A 21,736-nucleotide genomic window follows, 5' to 3' on the forward strand; every position below is an offset into this window, starting at 1 on the left:
TTTGTTCGGACTTTTTGCCGGAGACACTCGGATTCATGTCGCAGACTGTTAGCCCCGCAACAATGTCGCTCCGGAAATCATGTACGTGTCTAGTTTAAATCTGAGCCATGTCGAATGAGATCGCGCCAGAGTAAAAAAAAGGCTAACAAAAAGCCACCGCGTTGGTAAATGCGTGGTTTTTTCAAGGATCGTAATAATCACGGGCACTTCTTGATACTCTTAGATTGGAGGCTGAAATGGGATTTGGAAATTTTGTTCGTATGAGTCCAGTCGATTTTGAATGTCTTCTGGAAATGGTCGTTACACGTATTTCGAAAAAGGAGACGAATTTTAGGGAGGCAGTTTCTGCTACCAACAGGCTTGCAGTCTCTCTGTTTCCTCGCAAGTGGAGAGTCATATACAAGCCTCATGTATTCTTTCGAAATTTCTAAAGAGGTAATATTCGATGTTGTTCCTGAAGTCTGCACAGCTTTTTCCACCGTCTTTATATTCACTAGCGGAAACATCCCACAAGGATCGCCGCACTTTCCAATCCTCAATTAACCCTTACGTGGAATCTCTTGTCCACAATATCACTGTTGTCAACAGGAAAGCGAGAAAAAACAATAAGGAAAGAGCGAAAATGGCAGAGAGGTTCACTCCGTTTGAGATTCACGTACACACTGACTCAATGGGCATTGTGTAAAGAATCCCACTCCGGATGAGATTCAAAAAATACTGAAGCGCATCACACGAGACGCAAGATTCATTGTTGATGAGCGTCTCGGATGCTAGAAATGTATCCCAGGCGCAGCTAGCGCGACGAAGAGTCCGAATAAAGAATCGCCGTGCGTACTAGCTTTAAGGTCATTTGGTTCGCGCTCTACAAGAATGTGTGTATTACTTTTCAGCCTAGCCTCGTAATAACGCCAGTAAACTGTTTATTAGTTGTGGTACCACCAATCCCCGGTAGCGCCACTGTCCAATGTAAAATTCAGGGTCTACTCTACAGACCTGTGCATTGCCCGTAGTGGATGTTATGAAACTGTAGAATGCGCAATATGCGTATTTTGAATGCCAGTTTCCTCAATTAATATCATGATTTCACCCCATGTTAATATCTGCCATGAATAGTCGCACTGGTTTCATCATAAGTCGAGCCAGTAATGTTTTTAATATTTTAGCCTATGCATCGTCGGCAAATTCTTTTTCATCAGTGTATGCTCTGAGAAACACCAAACCGAAATCTCAAAGGAAGACGGTAATTTGTTGACTTTGATACCACTTTCAATGTTTTGTAGATTAAAATTTTGATTGGTTTAATCACTTTCGTAAATTGCGCACTTTTAAGTTTATGGTTGGGTTGTGCTTGTAGGCAAAGCACTTTATTGACACCAGAAAAGTGCGAGTGATTGCTGGAAATGGTGGCGATGGTGCTATTTCTTTTATGCGGTTATGGTGCAATGACCATGCTGGGCCAGACGGAGGAGATGGAGGAAATGGGGGACATGTCATCTTTCAGGTGAGCTAAAATATGTCCATCTGTTTGCACCCTTTCAACCCACATACTGCTATGCAAGGTATCAATCCTCTAGCCAATAATGAATATTTGAGAAAACTAGCAATATTTCGGGCAACTATGTGACCATCAACTGGTTGGTAAAATTTGGCAATGGGGAAGACTAGGAGTGGAAACACTGCCCGTTGTCAAATCATACTGTATTGATAAAAGGTCATAATATAAGAAATACTGTTTTTGAGGTACCTATATCAGTTTTGATTCATAGTAATATTCAATAATGTGCCATGAATACCAACGTGGGGCCTCAGAATGTTGCCAATATCGGTCCTTATTTGTCACACACAATTATGGCAATATCTGATTAAATACTGTCATCCAAAATCTTTATTAATGGTTTCATTTGAAATAAAAATTACTTTTTCCGTTAAAATAAACTTTGTTTGACTTGACCTGATGTTACGCATGGTGAATCTTTTTCATCTAGATGACATGTATTTGAAAGGGGATAGTCTACTGTTATTCAGAACATCTATCACTTGAAAATGAAATATTAAAAATAATCCTTAGTATTTGCAATCTTCCGATCATGTTCTATGTTTTCGTTATTCCTTTTATTATTTGCGTTTTTTCCTATCCTTCTTAAGAGCTATTCATTTTGTTACTTGGTATATATTCCGACCCCTGGGTTCGATTACGGGTGACACCAATGAACAGCCTCAGCTTCACCCCAAACTGATTTTTCAAGTACTATATTTTCCTTGGAAATCACATGTGGCACAGGGGAAGGAATTGGTCCCCCTTATTGCCCTGTTATAATGAGAGTTTCATACGGTGCTGTACTAAGTATTTGCTGTACTCAAAATTTACTTATCAAACCATTCTTTGGGTTGGTTACTGTGGTTTGGTTGGATACTTATCATGCTATATCAGTTTTCCATCTCCTTTTTTCTTCTAACATATTACAATTATTTACTCTTTATCTGTTTCATTAGCTTTGGTATAAAAATGTGACCTTGGTGGTAATTAGTAATAATTTTATTGGCAGGCTTGCTCAGATGTTAAGGATTATTCGGGAGTTCCATCTGTTATAACTGGTAATAATGGTGAACCTGGTGGTACAAAAAACTGCTTTGGTCGTAGCGCGGAACATACCGTAGTTAAAGTAAGTAAAATTTTATTCTATTACAAACTAAATTTAACTGTGTACAGCAAAGCCAAAAATTGGAATATGTTTTGTTTTCCCAACTTCCATTATATTAATTAAGTATTCCATGTTGCAAAGAACACTTCATGAAATGTTCCCATATTCATGGGCTGTGCGGTAAATTTTAAATTTTTGTCACAGATAATATTGCATGATCATATTAATTACAGAACTTTATTATTATTTGGTAATCTACCGGTTAAGGAAGGTTTTGGATGGACACAACCATCAAATAAATATTTTGTGTCTCTTAACAAAACACAATCCAGCAACCTACTCTACATCAAGTCCCTCTTCATCTCTGAGTTCTTCCTTCCTCCCTTCATCCCATCCAACATCTCAATCCTGTTCCTGCCCTTTCCTTGTTTGCCTAACATTCTCCCCTCTATTACAGTCTTCAACATCCCACTGCCGATCAATATGATTTTCATCCGTTTTTTCTGCCTCCCTATGATTTCTCCCAACAATCCCCTCTCCTCCCCTATCATTCCAGCACTTCCTCATTTGTGTTTCTTTCTGTCTATTTCACCATCTCCATCCATCTCCACACCCAGATTTCAAAAGCCTCCAATCTACTTGTATCATCCTGTTTCAGTGACCATGTTTCCGCTCTGTACATAACTACGCTCCATATCAAAGTTTTGACGAGGGTTTTCTTAACATCCTTACTCAATGTCCCCTACTTTGACTATTGTGGTCCAAAATATGTAAACTGTTCCAACTGCTTTAGTTTTCGTCCTCCTGCTTTAATGTTTAGCTTAGCCTTTCTCTTTCTAGAGAATCGCATTACCTTTGTTTTATTAATATTGATTCTCATCCCATACTTGTCGCACTGAATTTCCAATTCACTAAGCAATGCTTGCAACCCCTTGGCTGACTGACAAACTAAAGCTTGGTCATCGGCAAACCTAACTGATTTTACGAATTCCCCGCCCACTTTCATTCCTACCTCCAGTTCTTCCCATGCCTCTTTAATCATTTCCTCTGCATACAGGTTGAACAGCAACGGTGATAATGGGCAACACTGCCTAGTGCCCATCTGGACTCCCTGTTCTCCACTCGCACCTGTGCAGTCTGAGACATGTACAGGTTGCATATTAGCCTCCTTTCCCTCCAATCTATTCCTTTTTTCTTCAATATACTCATTAGTTTTTCCCAATGCACTCTATCAAATGCCATTATGAAATCCACGAAATAAGCAAATACTTACTGATTTTATTCTATATTCCTCTCGATTAATGATCTCATTGCAGCAGTGGTGCATGCCTCTCCCCTTCCCAAACCCAAACTGACTATCCCCTAAGAAATCAATTGCGCTACTCTCTATCCTTTTGTTGATGATTCTGAGAACAACTTTAGCTGCATGAGAAATCATATTTATTGTTCTGTCGTCCACACATTGTGCATCCTTAATCTTTTTCAGAGTAGGAACTAACACTGATCTCATAGTCTTCTGGCCAGATTCCTTTCTTATAGATACTACGAATGAGTCCATATAGACTCATCTTCCCACATTTTCCTAAACCTTTTTAGTTCTGCGGGAATGTTATCAACCCCCACGGCCTTATTTGATTTCATCTCCTTTAATGCCCTTTCTATTTCATTGTCAAGTATGCCTGGACCTAAGCTATTTGCATATACATCATATTCTTTTTCTATGTCTTAGCTTGTTGGTCTGAGTTCGTTACCATAAAGTTCTTCTATACGTGTATATTCCTTCCATCTCTCTTGGATATTTACTGTTTTAACTATTATCTTACTTGACTTATCTCTAACTGTCAACACAGATCCTCTCTTCTTACTTTCTGGCAGGGTGTTAACCTTCTTTAAAGTGCACCAATTTCACCCTTCCTTTGCAAACTTTCCATACCTCGCATTGCATCTTCCACCATGCTTCTTTTGCTTTATTCGTTACCCTTCTCAATTTATTATTTAACTCTTTGTACCTCCTTCTACCTAACTCTGTGTCTGCAAGATTTGCATGCGTGACAACTGCGGAAACCTTGCCTCTTCCATTGCCAGGCACGACACCCGGCTCATTGGGCCAAGTCCCGTTATTGCCAGGACTGATATTCTCTAAACTCTCCATTATAAAAATCATTGCTATATTATATACTCTCCATTGCTCCCGCCAGCAGAGCTTTTCTAAGGAACACACAAGCTCTTCCACCACGTCAAGGTTTTTAGTCCTTCAGAAGGGAGAACTTAATTATCATGTCATATTTAATCCTTATCCACATTGATTCTATTCCACATTGAAACCATTGGTTCAAATTATGTCTTGCATAAAATGAAAGAATTTCCCGTACTGGCCCATGACTATAATTTTATCAGAAGACCAAATGATGAAGGGAATTTATGTAATTGAAATATGGGCCCCTAAAAAGAAAACCATGGACCAGGTGAACAAACTGGTATAATTTTTCCACAGTTTTGTACAAAGCTCTAAGGAACCCTTGAAGTTCGAGCTAGGGTACTGGCTTCCTAACTTGAGCTCCCAGATTTAAATCCAGGTAGTAGAAGTATTATTCAGGGGCATCCCAACCTGTATGGGCTCTATTCGGAGAGCACCCTAAGTGGAGTGTGCTGTCCATTAGGTAAAGTTTGTGACCCCTTGGCATCAAGTCTTCAAGACTGAGCTAATGATTACAATTAATGAAGTTGCTGAGTATACCATAAGCGATTTTAGCTTGGCATCATGCTAATGCCGGTCTGTATCAAAAAATGGTGGTTTCTGTATTATTGTCTTGAAAGGTATGCCTTATAAAGCAATTGATTTAGGAAAATTCTGTCTTGAATTGTACTTTGAAATATCTGCAATTACATTGAAGAACAATAATATGATCATTGCCTAATTGTAATTCCTCTGATGGTGTATTTGAACATTTCTGTAATCAACTGGAGCTAGTACTATTCCTTTTCTTCCCTCTGTAAGGCCAATATCATAATTTTTTGGGATCTTAATATTGGTATAATTCTAAAAACTAGTTATTGTCATGTTCTTGTGAATATATTGCTTTTTTGTAATTTATACTGGGAAAACAAACAGCCTTCTTGATTTTCTGTCTGCCTAGATAGCGTAAATACCAATTGTGGTCCTGAACTGTATAGTATAAGTGTTATTGACCCCCTCCTGTCTGACCATCAAGATATAAGCTTCAATATTAAGACTTAAATAGCTCCAAATAAATTCTCAAGTAGAAGTAAACCCATAACTATCAGGCCCATCATAGCATTAGGAGCTTTAGTGAGTTAGAACTGCTTTGGTCTTGTATCAATTGGCATGGTATTTGCACTGGCTCTGTTGAGCAACTTAGTTTTCCAAGTTTTTTAGCTAATTTCCTAGACATTTTTGAACGTTGCTTTCCTAAAAAATTACTAAATTATAAGCTCTTTAAAACTAAAAATAGTCTGTGGTATAGTGAGGAGTTATTAGCTCTGAGAAATGATGTACTTAGTGACTACCACTCTTACAAAACCAGTTTAAGCCTGCATGACAAAGAGGCTTACTTGAAATACAAAAGAGATTATTATATTTCAATTAGGTTTGCAAAAGATAAAGCTTATAAGGATTTTATATTCAATGCAAAAAATAAACAATAGGCAGCATGGGGAGTAATCAATGAAGAAGTTGATCATGGTAATGCGAAAGAAACAATTTTTTCATTAAAGCTGTTGAAGAAAATAATTTCCCTGAAAAAGTTGATGCTGCAAATATTGGCTTATTGCTGCAAAATCTTCCTCAAAGTAATTTAAATTTTAAATGGAAATTTGTCGCCATTTGATATTATATCGAAAAAAAATTTTGAAATCCAACAGTAAGGATATCTATGGTCTGTTTGAATGTAATAGTGCCCTTAAACAAGGGCACTATTATATTCATTGTGGAACCATTAGCTATGTTACTCAATTATGTTTTGTGACAGGAGATTTTCCAACAGCTCTAAAATATTCAAAAACAGTACCTTTAATGAGAAAGGTGATAATGATGATTTAACTATCTACCACCCCATTTCCATAGTCCTTGTATTTGGTTTAATTTTTGAAGCTATAATGAAAGATCAAATACAAGTATGTGATTTTTTTAGTTATATAATCTGTTTTCCAAATCACCAAATGGCTTTTGATCTGGGGAATCTGCAATTATGACTGTAGAGTCCGTAGTTAATTATGTCATTAATGCATTTGAATAGAAGGAATCAATCTCTGTGACACTTATGTGATCTCAGTAAGGTTTTCGACAGTGTTAATCATTCAGTATTACTATTGAAGCTAGAATATTATGTGGTAAAGGAGTTGAACTGAAGCTAATGAAGTCATATTTGGATGATCGCCACTGATTGGTTGACTGGTTGGCTGTCGATCTGCAGCTCTCAAAGTAAAATGTGGTGTCCCACAGGGCTCTGTGCTTGGCCCAGTATTTTTCATCATCATAATTAATGATTTACCCTGTAATATGAAATCTAAATCTGTTTTACATGCTGATGACACCACTTTTGTTTAAAAATGTCAACATCAAGAATATGCAAAGGCACAATCTATCGCTGCCCAAATACCCACTAAGGAATGGTTTGATAATAATCATTTGCATTAAAATACTCAAAAAACCCAGCCTTTTGTATGCAGTCTTAAATCAAAAGTAACTGAAATTGAAACCTCTTAAATACCAAGAAATTATATTGCTACGAAACTTAACTGAGAGACATACATCAGCCAGATCTGTTACAAACTGAGTAAAGTTTAAAAATGAACAAAGCTCAACTTCCAATTGTTCCCGGCTCAACTTTGTGGAAATTCATGTTTATTAAATAAAGAATACAATGTACAACAGTGGAAAGATGTATTGTATTCTTCATTTAATATAAGCTCAACTTTTTCATGTCAAATGAGTATCACTTAACACTTTAACATGCCCTCTTTCAATGTCATTTGAATTATGGTGTTGAGTTATGGGGTCTTGCCCTACATGTTAAACAAATCTTGCTACTACAATTCGCTCTCTTGCTAATATACCACCATGTGATTCCTGCAAGCCTTTTGTTATTAGGCATGTAATCATGACTGTATTTTGTTTGTATATCTTTAAGGCTCTGATTCATGTGAAAGTTAATCTAGAAGCTTACCAATTAATATCTCACTTCCATAACTACACCATAAGGGATAAAGCAATTCTAAATAATACTTATTGTAGACTGTCCTCTACATACAACTCATTTCATAATGTAAATATTTGACTGTATAACCTTCTGCCTACTCGGTTGAAATTGGGCTGTATCCTGTATTTCAAGCATAGGGTATATTCCCAGTTACTTGCTAACACACTTTGCTCATCTGATGAATTCTTTTATGACAATATCATCACATTGATTTAATGTTTATATATTAAGTAATATTTATATTGACCACATTAATATGGTTGTACCATTTATCAATATGAATAAAGTATTATTATTACTCCAGATTTCTGTACGCTCTCCCTCCATTCCCTTAAATTATGCCTCTTCCAAATTACCAGTTCCCTAGTGGTGCAGGTGACCTCAGCTGTTTGTCTCCCCCACACATTACTATTACTACCACTGGGAAACCATCCCATGATGCCATTCATAAATGTAAGTTGTAAATTCTGTTGGCAGTTTGTTTGCATGTTTCAATCTGTTCCAAATTTGATGAAAAATGAAAAAGCTATTGTGATTTCAAATATTGCCATTCTGTCCATCTTCACTCTTTCTTGGGTAGTTTATTGATTCTTCCAATATGAATATGTAATCTTCTTTAAAGTTTATGAGCTGATGTCATTAATACATGTCTAGGCAAGCATTTACAGTGGGAAGGGGCTCACTACACTTAAACTCTGATCTGAAATCTTTAAATTTAAACTTCAATGTGGATGAGTTACATTGTAATCATATTGGTGCTATTGCTATAGCTTTTTCCTCATATCTTCTTCACTCATTTTAAAAATATTAGACATTTTTCAAAATACTTATCAAAGTCTGCATTCTTGTTGTGGGAAATTCAGGCATTTGCATTTGTGTACAGCATGATAAATCAGAAGTGAAAATCTGATGTTAGTTTTTATGTAATCTAAGACTTTTTTGTTCCTTTCTAAAAACACACATTGAATTCTTTCTCATCTTTACAGGTTCCTATAGGAACTGTTATCAAAAGATTACAGGCTAAAGATGTGGAAAATACAGGGTCCTTGGATCCATTGTTGTTTGTGAAAGGAAAAGTGGTTGGAGATTTGGCTGAAGAGGGAACAGTTTTTGTGGGTGCAAAAGGTGGTGCCGGTGGCCATGGGAATGCATTCTTTGCCACAGACACAAATCAGTCACCCCAGGTGGCAGAGTATGGTGCCGAAGGAGAAATGGGACACTTTGTCCTTGAGTTGAGATCTATATCTCATTTTGGCCTGGTATGTTTGTTATGATTATATTTAACAATTTGTATGTGGCATAAAATTAGACATGATTATCGCTGAAGATTCTTTGTTTACCCATGGTTGTCATGGAGCACAATTTTGACTATGAATTCTGTGTTGAAACAATACAACTTGGGGGCAGTATGACCCAATAAAGGATGTATCTGAGAAAATGGGCATTAAGAAGAGAGAAATTGATTGGACACATGCTAAGGCACAGCAGTGTACCCAAGATCATAATTGAAGCGACCATGTTAGGAACAAATAACAGAGGAAGGTGCATAAAATGAACTATGAGGAGGTGGTAGGGGATGGTATGTCAATGCAAGGAACTATGAGGGATTAAAGAGATTGACAGGGGACATGATGTAGATTGCTATAAACCAATCCTCATATTTATAACCCATGATGAAGAAGTTTAGGAGGAAGGGGAAAGAAGAAGGGGAAAACTATTTGTTCTGCATAACTCCCTTGATAAACCTCATAGTAAGAGTCAACTGATTGTATTTAATGACGTATAGGACACTCTCATTGCAGTAAGGCACAAACGAGGAAAAAGTTTTCACCTTTTGCGCAAATGCACAGGTAATTCATTAGGTTAATTAAAAGGAAATAATTACACTTAGTAAGGAGAGCACATACTTTTTTTAGAATGAGTTGTGATAAAATACAATTGAGTTTATTTGATACCTCACTGGATCCTCCTTCAACATTGCACAAGCAAGCAACACAATTAGTTCAATAGTTTCAGCCTCAACTTTGTGGAAGTTCATTTTAATAAATGAAAAAGAAACACTTTGTTTCAATCCACCACTTTTGGTGGTTTCAATCCACAAGTGGTGGATTGAAACAAAGTGTTTCTTTTTCATTTAAGCAACACAATGTTTGCATACCATGATAGTAATGAACTTAATGATTACAATCCCAATTACAACATTGAATACTAACTATCCGAGGTAAAAATAATATTCAGTTCAAAGAACTGCAGGAGATGCCATGACAGTAGCTTTGACAGAATCTAACACTAAAATGCACCAAATTGTAACAATCTCAAAGTTCAAAATTCACCTTGACCAGGGTCCTGGTCTAGGAGAACAATTTTTACTCTTTGAAATTGTTTCATGAGATTCAGTATTGAAGATTAACCTATGGAGTTTGAAACTCTTGTTTTAAGCTGCACAAAAACTTCATGGGTCCGTATGAATTTGGCAGAGAATGTTAGTGCTTAGGGGCTGATGAAACCCAAAGCATTTGCTTGTCTTGATTAGATAAATATGTCAAATACATCTGGATTTCTTCATTAGAATAGGAAAACATTACTATGGAATTCTAAAAACCTCTCCATGCTTCTTCAACATCAATTCTGAAATCCAACATGAAATTGTAAGCGAATTTCTGCAATTAATCAAGGCTTTGGATATTTATTCATTGCTTTATATCACGCCAGCGTAGGAATTGAATATTGGTTTAATATAATGTTTAATGGAAAGATTATTGAGTTGTGACCTTCACAGAGGGAAGACAGGCTCCCTGTAGCTCTATTTAATAGTTTCTCTTCCTTCCGGCATAAGTAGTGTATATAGTTTGAAGAAGTTGGAAAAAGTATGTTGTTATATTTTGGTGGGCAAAATGTTATGACAGAAGAGTATTTTAGATTATCAAATATATCTCTTAAGTTTTCATAATTTTGAGAATTGTATTTATTATAAATCCAAACGTTTTTACTCTCCAGATTGGATTTCCCAATGCAGGGAAGAGCACTTTTTTGAGTGCCATCACCAGAGCAAAAGCCAAAGTTGCCCCGTACCCATTCACAACTTTGAAACCGCAACTAGGAATGGTTCGATACAGTGACCATGAGCAGCTCTGTGGTAAGATTATATTTCCATTGCTCCTCTCATTCATTCTATCATTCAAGGACTTTACCTATAAAACATAGGTTTTGGACAGTTCCTAATGGCTATGAACTTGAGCATATCACAAGGGTTACCTATTGTTTGCCTTGCATTATTTCGTTCTTCATTTGATCATAACTTCTAACTGCTTTCTTGTCATCTAAAAATCCCATTCTCTCCTTTGCCGACGTTTTCCTCTCTATTATGGCCTTCAACATCATATTACCCTCCAATACTTCCTCCTCAAACACTTTCATATAGCAGCTTCTCTCTTTTCTCACCATATTTAAAAGTTTACCATTTGTCTTCCATTCTGTTCAACTTATTTTCTCCATTCTACTCCACACCTATGTTTCAAAAGCTACCAATCTACTCTCATCTTCTTGCCCCAAGACCAGATTCCAGATCCATGAAGACCCTCCCTATGAATGTCTTTACTAATATTTTCTTTATATCTTAATGTACCTGTCATTAAGTCTCTTCTTGTAAATACTCCTATTGCTAATGTGATTCTTCTCATAATATCCCCACTGCTATGCCCATTTTTGTCGTAAAAGACAGCACAAATTCATTAACTGCAACACTTAACTTTGGGTCAGACTCTGTAGATTCTCCTTGTCCAAACTTCTTTGGCTAATGTATTTATTCTTCTCCTAATTTCTCCGCCACTTAACAGTCTTCATATAAAAAACTACCTTGTTAAGTAAAAAGTTCTACCTTCTGTGCAAAATTGCGCTTTATGCCCTCTAATTTTAATGTTTGACTTAGCTCTCCTATTTCTCAAAAGCCTCATTACCATTAGTTTTTTTTGCATTGATTTTCACCCCATACTTATCAAACTTATTTTTAATACATTCAGAGATTATTGTAATCCATTATTTGACTGACCAATTAAAGTTTAATCATCTAGTCATCAATCTGATTTTATTCTTTCTCCTCGCTTCAGTATCCTCTCCCCCTTTAACCATTTCATCCTCTTATATTTTGAAAAGAGCCAATGATAGTGGAGAGTCCCACCTTACTATCCTGCCTCATATTTCCCTGCCTCAAATAATGTTGGATAGCATTATTAAATCTGAATGGTTTTTAGTTTTAACATAAAAATAGTTAAAAATAACAAGTTTCATGAGAAATAATGAACGCATTTAAAAAGCATGCACAATTTGATCAAAGAAGGAAAACTAAAAAAGTTTAAATGTTTTAATTGCTGTATCATAGAGAAATAATTTGTTCATTTGTGTTTGGTTTTTATATTTTAACCCATAACATTTACATTAAGTTAACATTAATAAAAATGTCGTCCATATGATTTGGTAGCATTTGACTCGCTACTTGATTGCAATCTCTATTCCTTTTCAAAAAATTGTGTCATATGCGAATGTATTACACTGCTCTCTACTTTAGTCTCTAAAAAGAAACCGACATTTTAAATTGAAATTTGAGGACATTTAGAAGTCACCAAATATCAGGATGGGAAGATAGCGGGCAAAAAGTGGCCTAGTGTCATTGGGTGATTAATGTACATCCCCTAACATTCGACTCCTGCTTTTTGGTGCCAAGGGAAGGAGGGAATAGCAACCTGATATTCACATTTTTCCTCTGCAGTGGCTGACCTTCCAGGCCTTCTTCCCGGTGCTCATAAAAATCGCGGACTGGGTTTGTCTTTTCTGCGACATGCAGAGCGTTGTGTAGCCCTCCTCCTCATTGTGGATGCTTCATTAAAATGCCCCTGGGAACAGTGTGAGGAACTCCTTTCAGAATTGAGGCATTTCGATCCATTGCTCGTATCTCGTGCGCTGCTTGTGCTTGCAAACAAGATGGATCTGCCTGATGCCAAGGTAATGTCCTTTTTTTCATGAATACACGTGAAAGTATCCATTGAAAATTTCAATTATTTTTGCTGATTATATGAAATTTAGTTGTTATTACTTTCTACATCAAACCTTTCCTTCTATCTGATTTATTGCTTTCTATTTGTGGTTGTGTAAAAATATAAGATTAGCTGTTTAACTCTAAAATTTCATGCCTTAAAGACAGCAGATTTTTAAACTAGCTAAAATTCATGGCCATGTTAATCATTTTAGCCATTTTTGCCTTAATGTATTGCGTGCACCCATTAGCATATGCTCATTATTTTCTATGTTTTAATAATTTTAAAATTGTAACAGTCATGTTTTAAAGCAAATCGAGAGAATTGTATCTAGAAAACATTAAAGTATATTCTTCTATTAAATGAAATTGGTTACTAGTCAACTGTATCTGCGTCAATACACATCACAATGGGAGAATGTGAAGCGCAGAGACTGAGCCAGCTGAACTAAAAACTAATTGATTTTCATTAATGATTAAAGAATAATTGTAGTATTTGTCTGCAAAATGTTTTCATTAAAAACTGTGATGCATGTTCCACGCATTTGGACGACAAATGCAGGGAGATTTGGATTTGGAGTGAATTAGAGGACGGAGATGGGAATTGGTGGGAGAAAGGTGAAGGGGTAGTTGAGAGTGATATGGGTAGGAAGTCTGGGGCATATCCCTGCATGGGATTGATGTTATGCCAAATGGGAATGTAAGCATGGGTAAATTAAAGTGTAAATAAAGAGGAAGGGGCGGGATAGATTGTATGTATTTGGGAAAGGAATGGCAAGAAGGGGAAAATGATTCACAAAAACATGGTTATTGAGTAGAAGGGCAAGGGCCAAGCTGTACTATCTCCAATATTTCAAAAAGATCCAGTCTATGGGTCTTTTATCTCAAGATTTCTCTTCTTTTCACATCAAAGTTCCACTGATATGACCTCTCCGAGTTATTTTGCCGGGAGGGATGAGATATCCCTTGTTTCACTGTACTTATTATGTAATTTTATTCTTGCTCTAAATTTGCTTCTGGTCTAGCACAGAAATTATAAATGAATACACCTCATTATGTATATTTCCAATCTATCTGGAAATTTTTTTGAGGAATTATTTCAAGGAAATATTGAAACTCGATTGCCTACTACTAACTCAAAATAGTGATATATTATTGAAATTTGTAGTTACGGCAACCATTTACTATGTCTGATGCGGGAAAAAATACTTTCCTGGAAAATACTTTTTAAGTTTTTCTCCAGAAAGTCAGCTTGCACTAATAGGTCAAAGTTGACCCATGAGTGCATGGCCCATTAGATGAGGCTAATTTTGGAGCAAATTTTGTAGTAAAAAAGTGTGTCCATTGTATTTTCCAATAAAGAAAATAGCATTAAGCTCATATGTAAACTCTTTAATGGGTATTGGTAAACTCACAAGTCTTTGCAATGTAGAATGATAGGCATTCAATTTGCCTGAAGTGGGTGACGAGAATCTGAGGGGATGCTTTTATCGTTGTAGCTGGTTTTACTGTGTATGCCAAAACAATGCTGTTTGTCCAGTATTAATGTATAGCCAGGACATTTTTAATGTCTATGTCTTAAGAAATTCAAATCAACATCAGCTTCCATTATAAAACTGATTTTGGGGTGTTGGCTGTTCAGGAACTTAAGGAAGCATTTAAGCTGTCTCCCACTCCCCATCCAACAACAAAATGTCAAAATATACATAACAGTAGAAAACATTTTATGACCAAATTTTCAGATTGAAATAATTTATATTCTCGTGATCATTCATAAAATTTTGGCCAACAATGGTGGAAGTGGAGATCCCATAGCTAGGCATACTGTCTGATGGTAGGTATATTCTGCCATTGAGTGAAAAATAATTTTCTTTGGTGCACGATTCCCCAAGAAGCATGATTTTGCCTGGTAATACTATGCTCGAATTCCACAATAAGATACACAATTTTTGGCTTGACCCGGTGGAAAGAGGAGCAAAAATTTATTTTTTATTTTAAATTCCTCCCACCTCGTAAAGTTTCTTGTTCAAAAGTTTTTCATTATTTATTTTTAATTGATAAAAATGTAAACTATCAAATGAAAGGAAGGTGGGCTTGGGTGGGAAGGAGGTTTGTAGGATGTAATCAAAGTTGTTAAATTAAAAATATTGCAGCTCTTACTTCATCACCTTTCCATGCAGTATAAATCTCTCTTTCTTACAATTGTATGTATTTAAGCTAAATTCTCCTAATCATTTCATTATTTTTCATTTTAATCATTTCTTCTTGTGACAATTTCTTCAACAGCCAATAGCTCCACATCCTCTATTTTGAATAACAAGGGGGTCTTTAGATTTTATGTAAGTTGAAGATAAACTCGGGGTTAAAAGTTTTTATATGTTAATTTTAAAGATTTTGAAATTGTTGCACTGTTGATAATGAAAGGTGTAAGTAAAAAGTATACTACCAAAATACTTATTATAATTAAATTAGTTTATGGATTTATGTTTCAATACATTTTTAGGTAAGGTTTTCTAATCATGGCATTAATTGTATATTTGTATTGTTTAGTGTTCAACTCTTACATTTACAAATTAAGGGTAATTGCAACAGCAATTGACAGAACAGTTGAACATGTAATTTAGATAGTATTTAATAGCATAATAGCATGTATTTAAAGTGCATAAAGGTGTAAAATCTAATGCATAGTGTTTTACTTTGTAGGAAAATCTTGATAATGCTATGAAGCACATGAAGTTACCTGTGATACCAATTTCAGCAAAAATGGGAGATAATTTGTCTACAGTTTTGTCAGAAATACGCCGCCTATATGATAAAAATATGGCGGAATGTGGCAGTGCAGAGGAAGATACTGAAAATTTGTATGAATGAGTGTTTTTACATAATTATGCATGGAATCCATGCTGTAAATGAAATGTGTATATAAGAGGTTGCACAGAGGCTGAAATAATGGATATTTTATTGTTTTAACTCAGTCTAAGGATAATAAGATGAAATTAGCAGCCATTTAGCATATGTAGTAATGAAAATCATTGAAACTTCACTTGTAAATAAAGATGAAAGCTACTCAATGTTTCAGCGTTCACTTCATGGAAATATTTGATATCTATATTTAAAGTAGTAGTAGTATTGAGGGGAGGCGACCGACAGCTAAGGTCATTTGCGCCATAGGGGATGGACAGGAAAGGATGAAGGGAGGAGAGAAACCCGGCGTCGGCATTAGCCTACTCTTTACGAAAGGCGCCAAGGGGTCTGCAGATTAACGTCCCATCCGACGGACGGCGTACTCACTCGAAGTGCCCTCCACAAAGCACCTCAAGTAGGGATCGAGATACCTCTGAAAAATATTCAGCACCGCCGGGATTTGAACCCGCGCCCTCAGGGTGGGAAGCCAGTACGTTAGCCCCCGCACCATCTCGATCCCCTCTATATTTAAAGATTTAGTATTTTTCCACAGACTTTATTTGAAGATACAACTTGTTTCACTGACTTGCAGCATCATCTGGTACTGTTGTAATGTCAGACAAATGTGTGTAAGTGGAAAAGTGCCTTGATTTCATCAAAAACAATCACATAACTCCCATTTCAAAAGATTCAACTTTGACTTTTCAAAGTTAAGTGAAATATGCTGTGTTCAAGTCTGAGATTTTTAATGCAAGGAAAAAATGGTGTTTAGGATAAATGATTGCCGTGCTTCCAGGATGTATGGACTCCCCAAACAACGTAAAGAAGCCATGCCAATTCAACCTGTGGTCTCAGCTTCCCCCCTCCCCCCCTGGCACCTGTCTCAAAAAATTAAATTTTAATTTCCAAGAATACACACATTTTAAGCATAAATACAGATTTAGAATTCAATCGAGCTTTCCGAAAAATCAATAAATGTCCTGGGAAAAGCAAGACAAGTTTCTTTTGATATAAATATACTATTCACTTGTGTGTCCAGATTTGAAGCCTTACTTAGAGCTCAAGATTTACTCAATGCCTCCATCACTACCCCAATCGTTTCAGATGAGTTAATCTCCCTCATTAAAATGTTAATTGATCAAAATTATTCCCGTTTCAACCACAAACTTTACAACTAAGCAGATGGGCTAGCTATGGGTTCCCCACGGTCCCCCCTCCTTGCCAAACTTTTCCTTTATTTATTAAAAGAAAATCTTTTCAATCCTCGCCATCAACTTGCAAAAAATGTGCTGTATTAATTCTGCTATGTTGATAACATTCTTTGCCTGTGAACCAGGACAACCCTACAGTTAGACTCCTTCAATTGCCTGAACACACTCTATCCGAATATTTCCCTATCCATGGAAAAAGACATCAACAGAATTAATAACTTCCTTAATTTGTTAATTACTGTAAGGGAAAAAAACATGGTCTCAATTTACCGAAAACCCACTTATACAGTTCACAGTCACACAATTCTCAATGATTCCACCTACAATTTTTCTCACAAACATGTAGCCCTCCACTCTATGATCCACCAGCTCCTACACACTCCTTCCCCCAAAAATTGCAATATAGAAATTAAAATAATTATTAATATAGCCTCTAATAATTATTGATATAACCATGCAAATCAAGTTGAAATTACACTTCAGAAAAAGCAATGACCAAAAATTGAATTTCCTTCTCTCGGTCTGCAAAATTGAAAGACTTCAAATGGTGCTCTATACCATTCCTGGGAGAGATCTCCTATAAGATCTCCAATTACGTACCTGCCTCACACAAAGCAGTCTTTTGTCTGCCACTTACTATCTCCAAACTCATAACTAATAGCAAAATCAAAGAGTAAATACTTCTCCATTCAGGCATTTATAAACTGAAATTTGATAGTTGCGACATCTCTTACTGCATATATCGGCCAGACCGGGAGAAATTTCAAGGAACGAGCCAAATAACATGCTAGGTGTCACTGAAATGAGAACTCCAATTCCCTCTTTACAAAACACTTCATAGAATTTGGACACAATAGCAAATTTTTCTTTGATATACTGCATGTCGGGCCTTAAGGATTAAAAATGGATGCTTTTAAGCAAGTCAAGATAAGGAGACTCTTGGCAGATGCCAAAATGAACCGTTGTAACTAGTAATTGTACCCTCAACCCTCTCCTATCTGTGAAACTAATGTTGAGTGAGAAAACAAAACCAACCCTTCAACTAACTGATCGCCCCCACCCTTCCCATGCCCTTTCACCCCACTCCCATACCACATCATAAGCCACGGCACTACCTCTTCATTCCCTTCTCTTACCCAAATAATCCCCCACAGACACCTTCAGTATCCCACCCTTCCTCACCATTCATTCATAGCCACCCCCCTCTCCTCTGTCTTAAGCATATATTATGTATGAATTCAAGTGCTGCATGTAAATGAAATTTGTATCTGAGGATGCCGAATCTCATAGAAACCCATTGTACGAGGGTCATCCGGAAAGTAGTACCCGTTCGTGAAATAAAAAGACAAAAGTAAATATTAACAAACATAAAAAATTTTATTTGAAAGAGGATACTTTAAACTACTTCTCAACATAATCTCCAAGCAAATTAAGGCATTTGTCATAACGTGTGACAAGTTTCTGTATTCCTGCTGCATAGTCCTTCGCCGCCAGCTCATTGAGATACGCGAGGGACCCATCTTGCACAAATTTTTGCATAATGCAGATGGTGTTTAACAATTTCATGAACAATTGTTCGAGAAACATTGGGAAAATGCTCACAGATGTCATCAATTGTGACGCGCCGATCGTTCCTCACGAATTCGTCAACTGAGCTCACCAGTTGGTCTGTAATGACAGACGGTCTCTCCGAACGCTCATCGTCGTGTGTGTTCCCCCTCCCCATGTTGAAGTTGCGACACCACCGCCGAACAGACGACTCGTCCATTACATTGTCTCCATACACCTCCTTTAATTGGCGATGAATATCACATGGGCGAACGTTTCTTGCATTGAGGAATTTAATCACTGCCCTCACTTCACAACTGGCGGCGTTCTCAATTTTTTTAAACATTGTAAACAATCACAGAAACAACACAGGCAATGCTAGCGTCACGCAACTTGGCTCAGAGAAGGCAGACAAGCCACTGAAGCTATCTGACCTCGTCCAGCGGCTACTCGCGTCGTCAGCACTTCATGCGGCACGAACGGGTACTACTTTCCGGATGAACCTCGTATCTTAATATAAGGTTTTTGGGAAAGTACTAGCAATTTTTTAAATATGAATAAGGCTGGAAGCATTATTAAGTACTTAACAGTGAATGAGTGGAGGAAGGGCTTGGTGTTACCAGGATGAAATACAGAATAAATTCTTTGTTGTCAATATTTTATTGGTCCATCACCAGTAATGAACTTGAAGGTTGGTTTGATAGGTGATGGTAGAGCTCGCCTAGTACTAAGCTGTGTATGGCAGATTAGTCAAGAAATAAAAAAAACATTACTTGACAAAATCTTCATCCAAGTAATCTCTTTCTTTAAACCCTGGTTCTGAACCATTAAAAAAAAGTTTCATTGAGAAATTCTTGGCTTTATATTCTCAAATGATTTCATTGACTTTGAAAATTTAGTTAAAATAAACTGTGTAATGCATGTCTTGCTAATTTGGGGTAAAAATAGATAAATTGTATAAATAATACTGTTTCATAGTGAGCTTGTTTGGTATTAGATTTAATTTTCTTACCAAACTTCAAAGCACACTTGATTCAAATGTTCCGAGATGTGCAGATTTGTTGATATATCATACTGTAAAAACATGTGCTCTTGAGCATATGGATAACAGATGGTTTAGTATTATTTAATGCCAATGAGGGTATTTCTTTGATGAATTGTGTGGTAAATATGTATTTTGTTGATTTTGGTAGGCACTGACAGTAGGGTAACTTAAAATTCTCAATTCATCCTAAAAATTATCCACTATATTTAACCTGAAGGTTGGTTTGAAAAGCAAGAGTAGACCTTTCATAATTTCCCTACAGCATGTATAATTCATGCATTTAAATTAAAGACGTTTTCTTACCCTTTGCTGCCTGCAATTTTGCCAGGATAAACTGGTACTCAAAAAAATCATGCAGCTTGAGGTGTCCAAAGTCACTAGAGATCAAACCCTAAGAATGTAAGTATCTACGTTCTCTCTTCTTATCCGTCAAGCTGCAACAACTCACTGGAAATATTCAAATTGTCATGCATTGCCTATTCAAATTGTCAGGCATAGCAGATGGCTGGTTTTGGCATCTGTTGTGATAGGCTGTGTCTGCCAAGGAATGATGTATGTTTCAGGGGACCTGAAGAAGTCTCAGAACGGCTTGTACTGGAAACATCACTTGAATCATTAATATTTGGCGGAAGAAGAAACCAATTTACCATATTCAAAGAATTGAAGAACAGTTTATTGCAAAGAAAGTTGTCTTGTCAAGGATAAATTAGCACAAATAACTTGAGAATTTCATTTCACAACTTATGGGCTTCACCGAAGAGGTGTCAGAAGCTTTTTTAAACCTGGTAATGGCCCAGTGAATCCAAAATGTATAGTGTAATTAAATTTATTTAAAACTGTACTTGCAAGTTAATTAGCCTTAGTAATGGTTATCTTTGACTACATCATGCTTACAGCTGTGGTGAATGTACCCCAATCCCCTGTAACATGCACTGTGACCAATTATGTACTTGTATTATTTACCTCAATTGCTTATGTATTTTATGCACCTCGTTTCGTATATCATCAAATATTTTGCCAAAAAAATGTGTCTCTCTTGGGTAATTCTGACTGTATGATAACTCTGTAGATGTTGGTAACTTCTCCTATTTAAAGCATCTCTTTTACATTAAAGTAGAGGTAAATGCAGCTCAGGAGGTCACAAACATAAAACTTTTGAATTACCTCCCTGCTTTGAAGCTTTATATTTTGAGTGAATTCTCTTTCTTTATGGAGTTAGTATTTATACTTGAGTCCTGTAATTTTGGGAAAATCAGCAGAGAGCATGCAATGTTGGACCAGTGACTCAGTACATGAAATTCAGCCTGTTGGGAGGGGAAGTGTATCTTCATCATTTGAAGGGTGAACCTAGGGCTAGTGCAAACAATAAGGCAAATACTGTGAGTCAATCTTTTTCCTAAGAATTTCAAGCACTAAATAACAAGTACTCAAATATCCAAAACTCTTGTGAAGTGGCTCATGTTAAAAGGCATTCTCAAAAAATGTCCTCCAATGAGGAACTGTAATTTATATGTGATGGCGGTGGATGTGTGGCAGACATAGGAACAGTTGTCCAAAACAAAGTACTACATGTATGAATAGACATAGATAGTCTTGTGAATCCCGAATGTATTGCCATGTGAACTATATTTTTAGTGTCCCTAGTTGGTACTTGTGCTGGTCACTTGTACTATCCCAATCCCATTCCTAGTTCTTCATCCATGCCAATTAACCGCCCCCTTTAATTCATTGAACTTTCACAAGGTTTGAATTTATCCCCTGTCCTAAAGAAGTAAATATCCTGGAATATATAAAAAGAGATAATTTACTTTGAAGGTTTCTGTAACTAAATGCCAAATTTCTATTTCTGCAAAAATGTGGGGGTGGCAAGTATGAAGAGCCAATAAAGTCAAAGCCAAGATCTTTTCCTAATTCAACTTCTAGAAAAGGAAACCAGAGAATTCAGATAAATGCTTCTCTTTTTCCACATCATAATATATTTATCCTAATTTTTTATGAATTCACAATTGTAGTAATAAAGCTTTCACCATTCAAACTCCAAGTACGTACGTAATTGAAACAGCTTCACATTTGAATTTACCGCTGGTAATTTGCGGCGGATTTGTTTACTATTGTGCTATCATCATTCGTTTGTTTAA

At 36.4% G+C, this 21,736-nt stretch overlaps 1 protein-coding gene across 1 annotated transcript; it reads left to right on the forward strand.

The window, feature by feature from the left end:
* The first annotated feature begins 881 nt into the window (after positions 1-881).
* LOC139686840 (mitochondrial ribosome-associated GTPase 2) lies at positions 882-15,961 on the forward strand. The gene is made up of 7 exons (XM_071583915.1): positions 882-1,240; positions 1,355-1,501; positions 2,547-2,663; positions 8,848-9,120; positions 10,859-10,997; positions 12,627-12,859; positions 15,594-15,961. The coding sequence occupies exons 1-7, from the start codon at positions 1,091-1,093 to the stop codon at positions 15,759-15,761; spliced, it is 1,227 nt and encodes a 408-aa protein (XP_071440016.1). The 5' UTR covers positions 882-1,090; the 3' UTR covers positions 15,762-15,961.
* Positions 15,962-21,736: the final 5,775 nt, after the last annotated feature.

The sequence above is a fragment of the Hetaerina americana genome, unplaced genomic scaffold (assembly GCF_022747635.1).
Source record: "Hetaerina americana unplaced genomic scaffold, ioHetAmer1.1.p SCAF_15, whole genome shotgun sequence".
NCBI classification, from domain to species: Eukaryota; Metazoa; Arthropoda; class Insecta; order Odonata; family Calopterygidae; genus Hetaerina; species Hetaerina americana.

Excerpts from the sequence above, each read along its gene's own strand:
- LOC139686840 (XM_071583915.1), top strand. The coding sequence starts at position 1,091 with ATGTTAATATCTGCCATGAATAGTCGCACTGGTTTCATCATAAGTCGA. Across the intron at positions 1,241-1,354 it reads CGAAATCTCAAAGGAAGACG|GCAAAGCACTTTATTGACAC; the intron begins GTAATTTGTTGA and ends TTGTGCTTGTAG. Across the intron at positions 10,998-12,626 it reads TGACCATGAGCAGCTCTGTG|TGGCTGACCTTCCAGGCCTT; the intron begins GTAAGATTATAT and ends TTTCCTCTGCAG.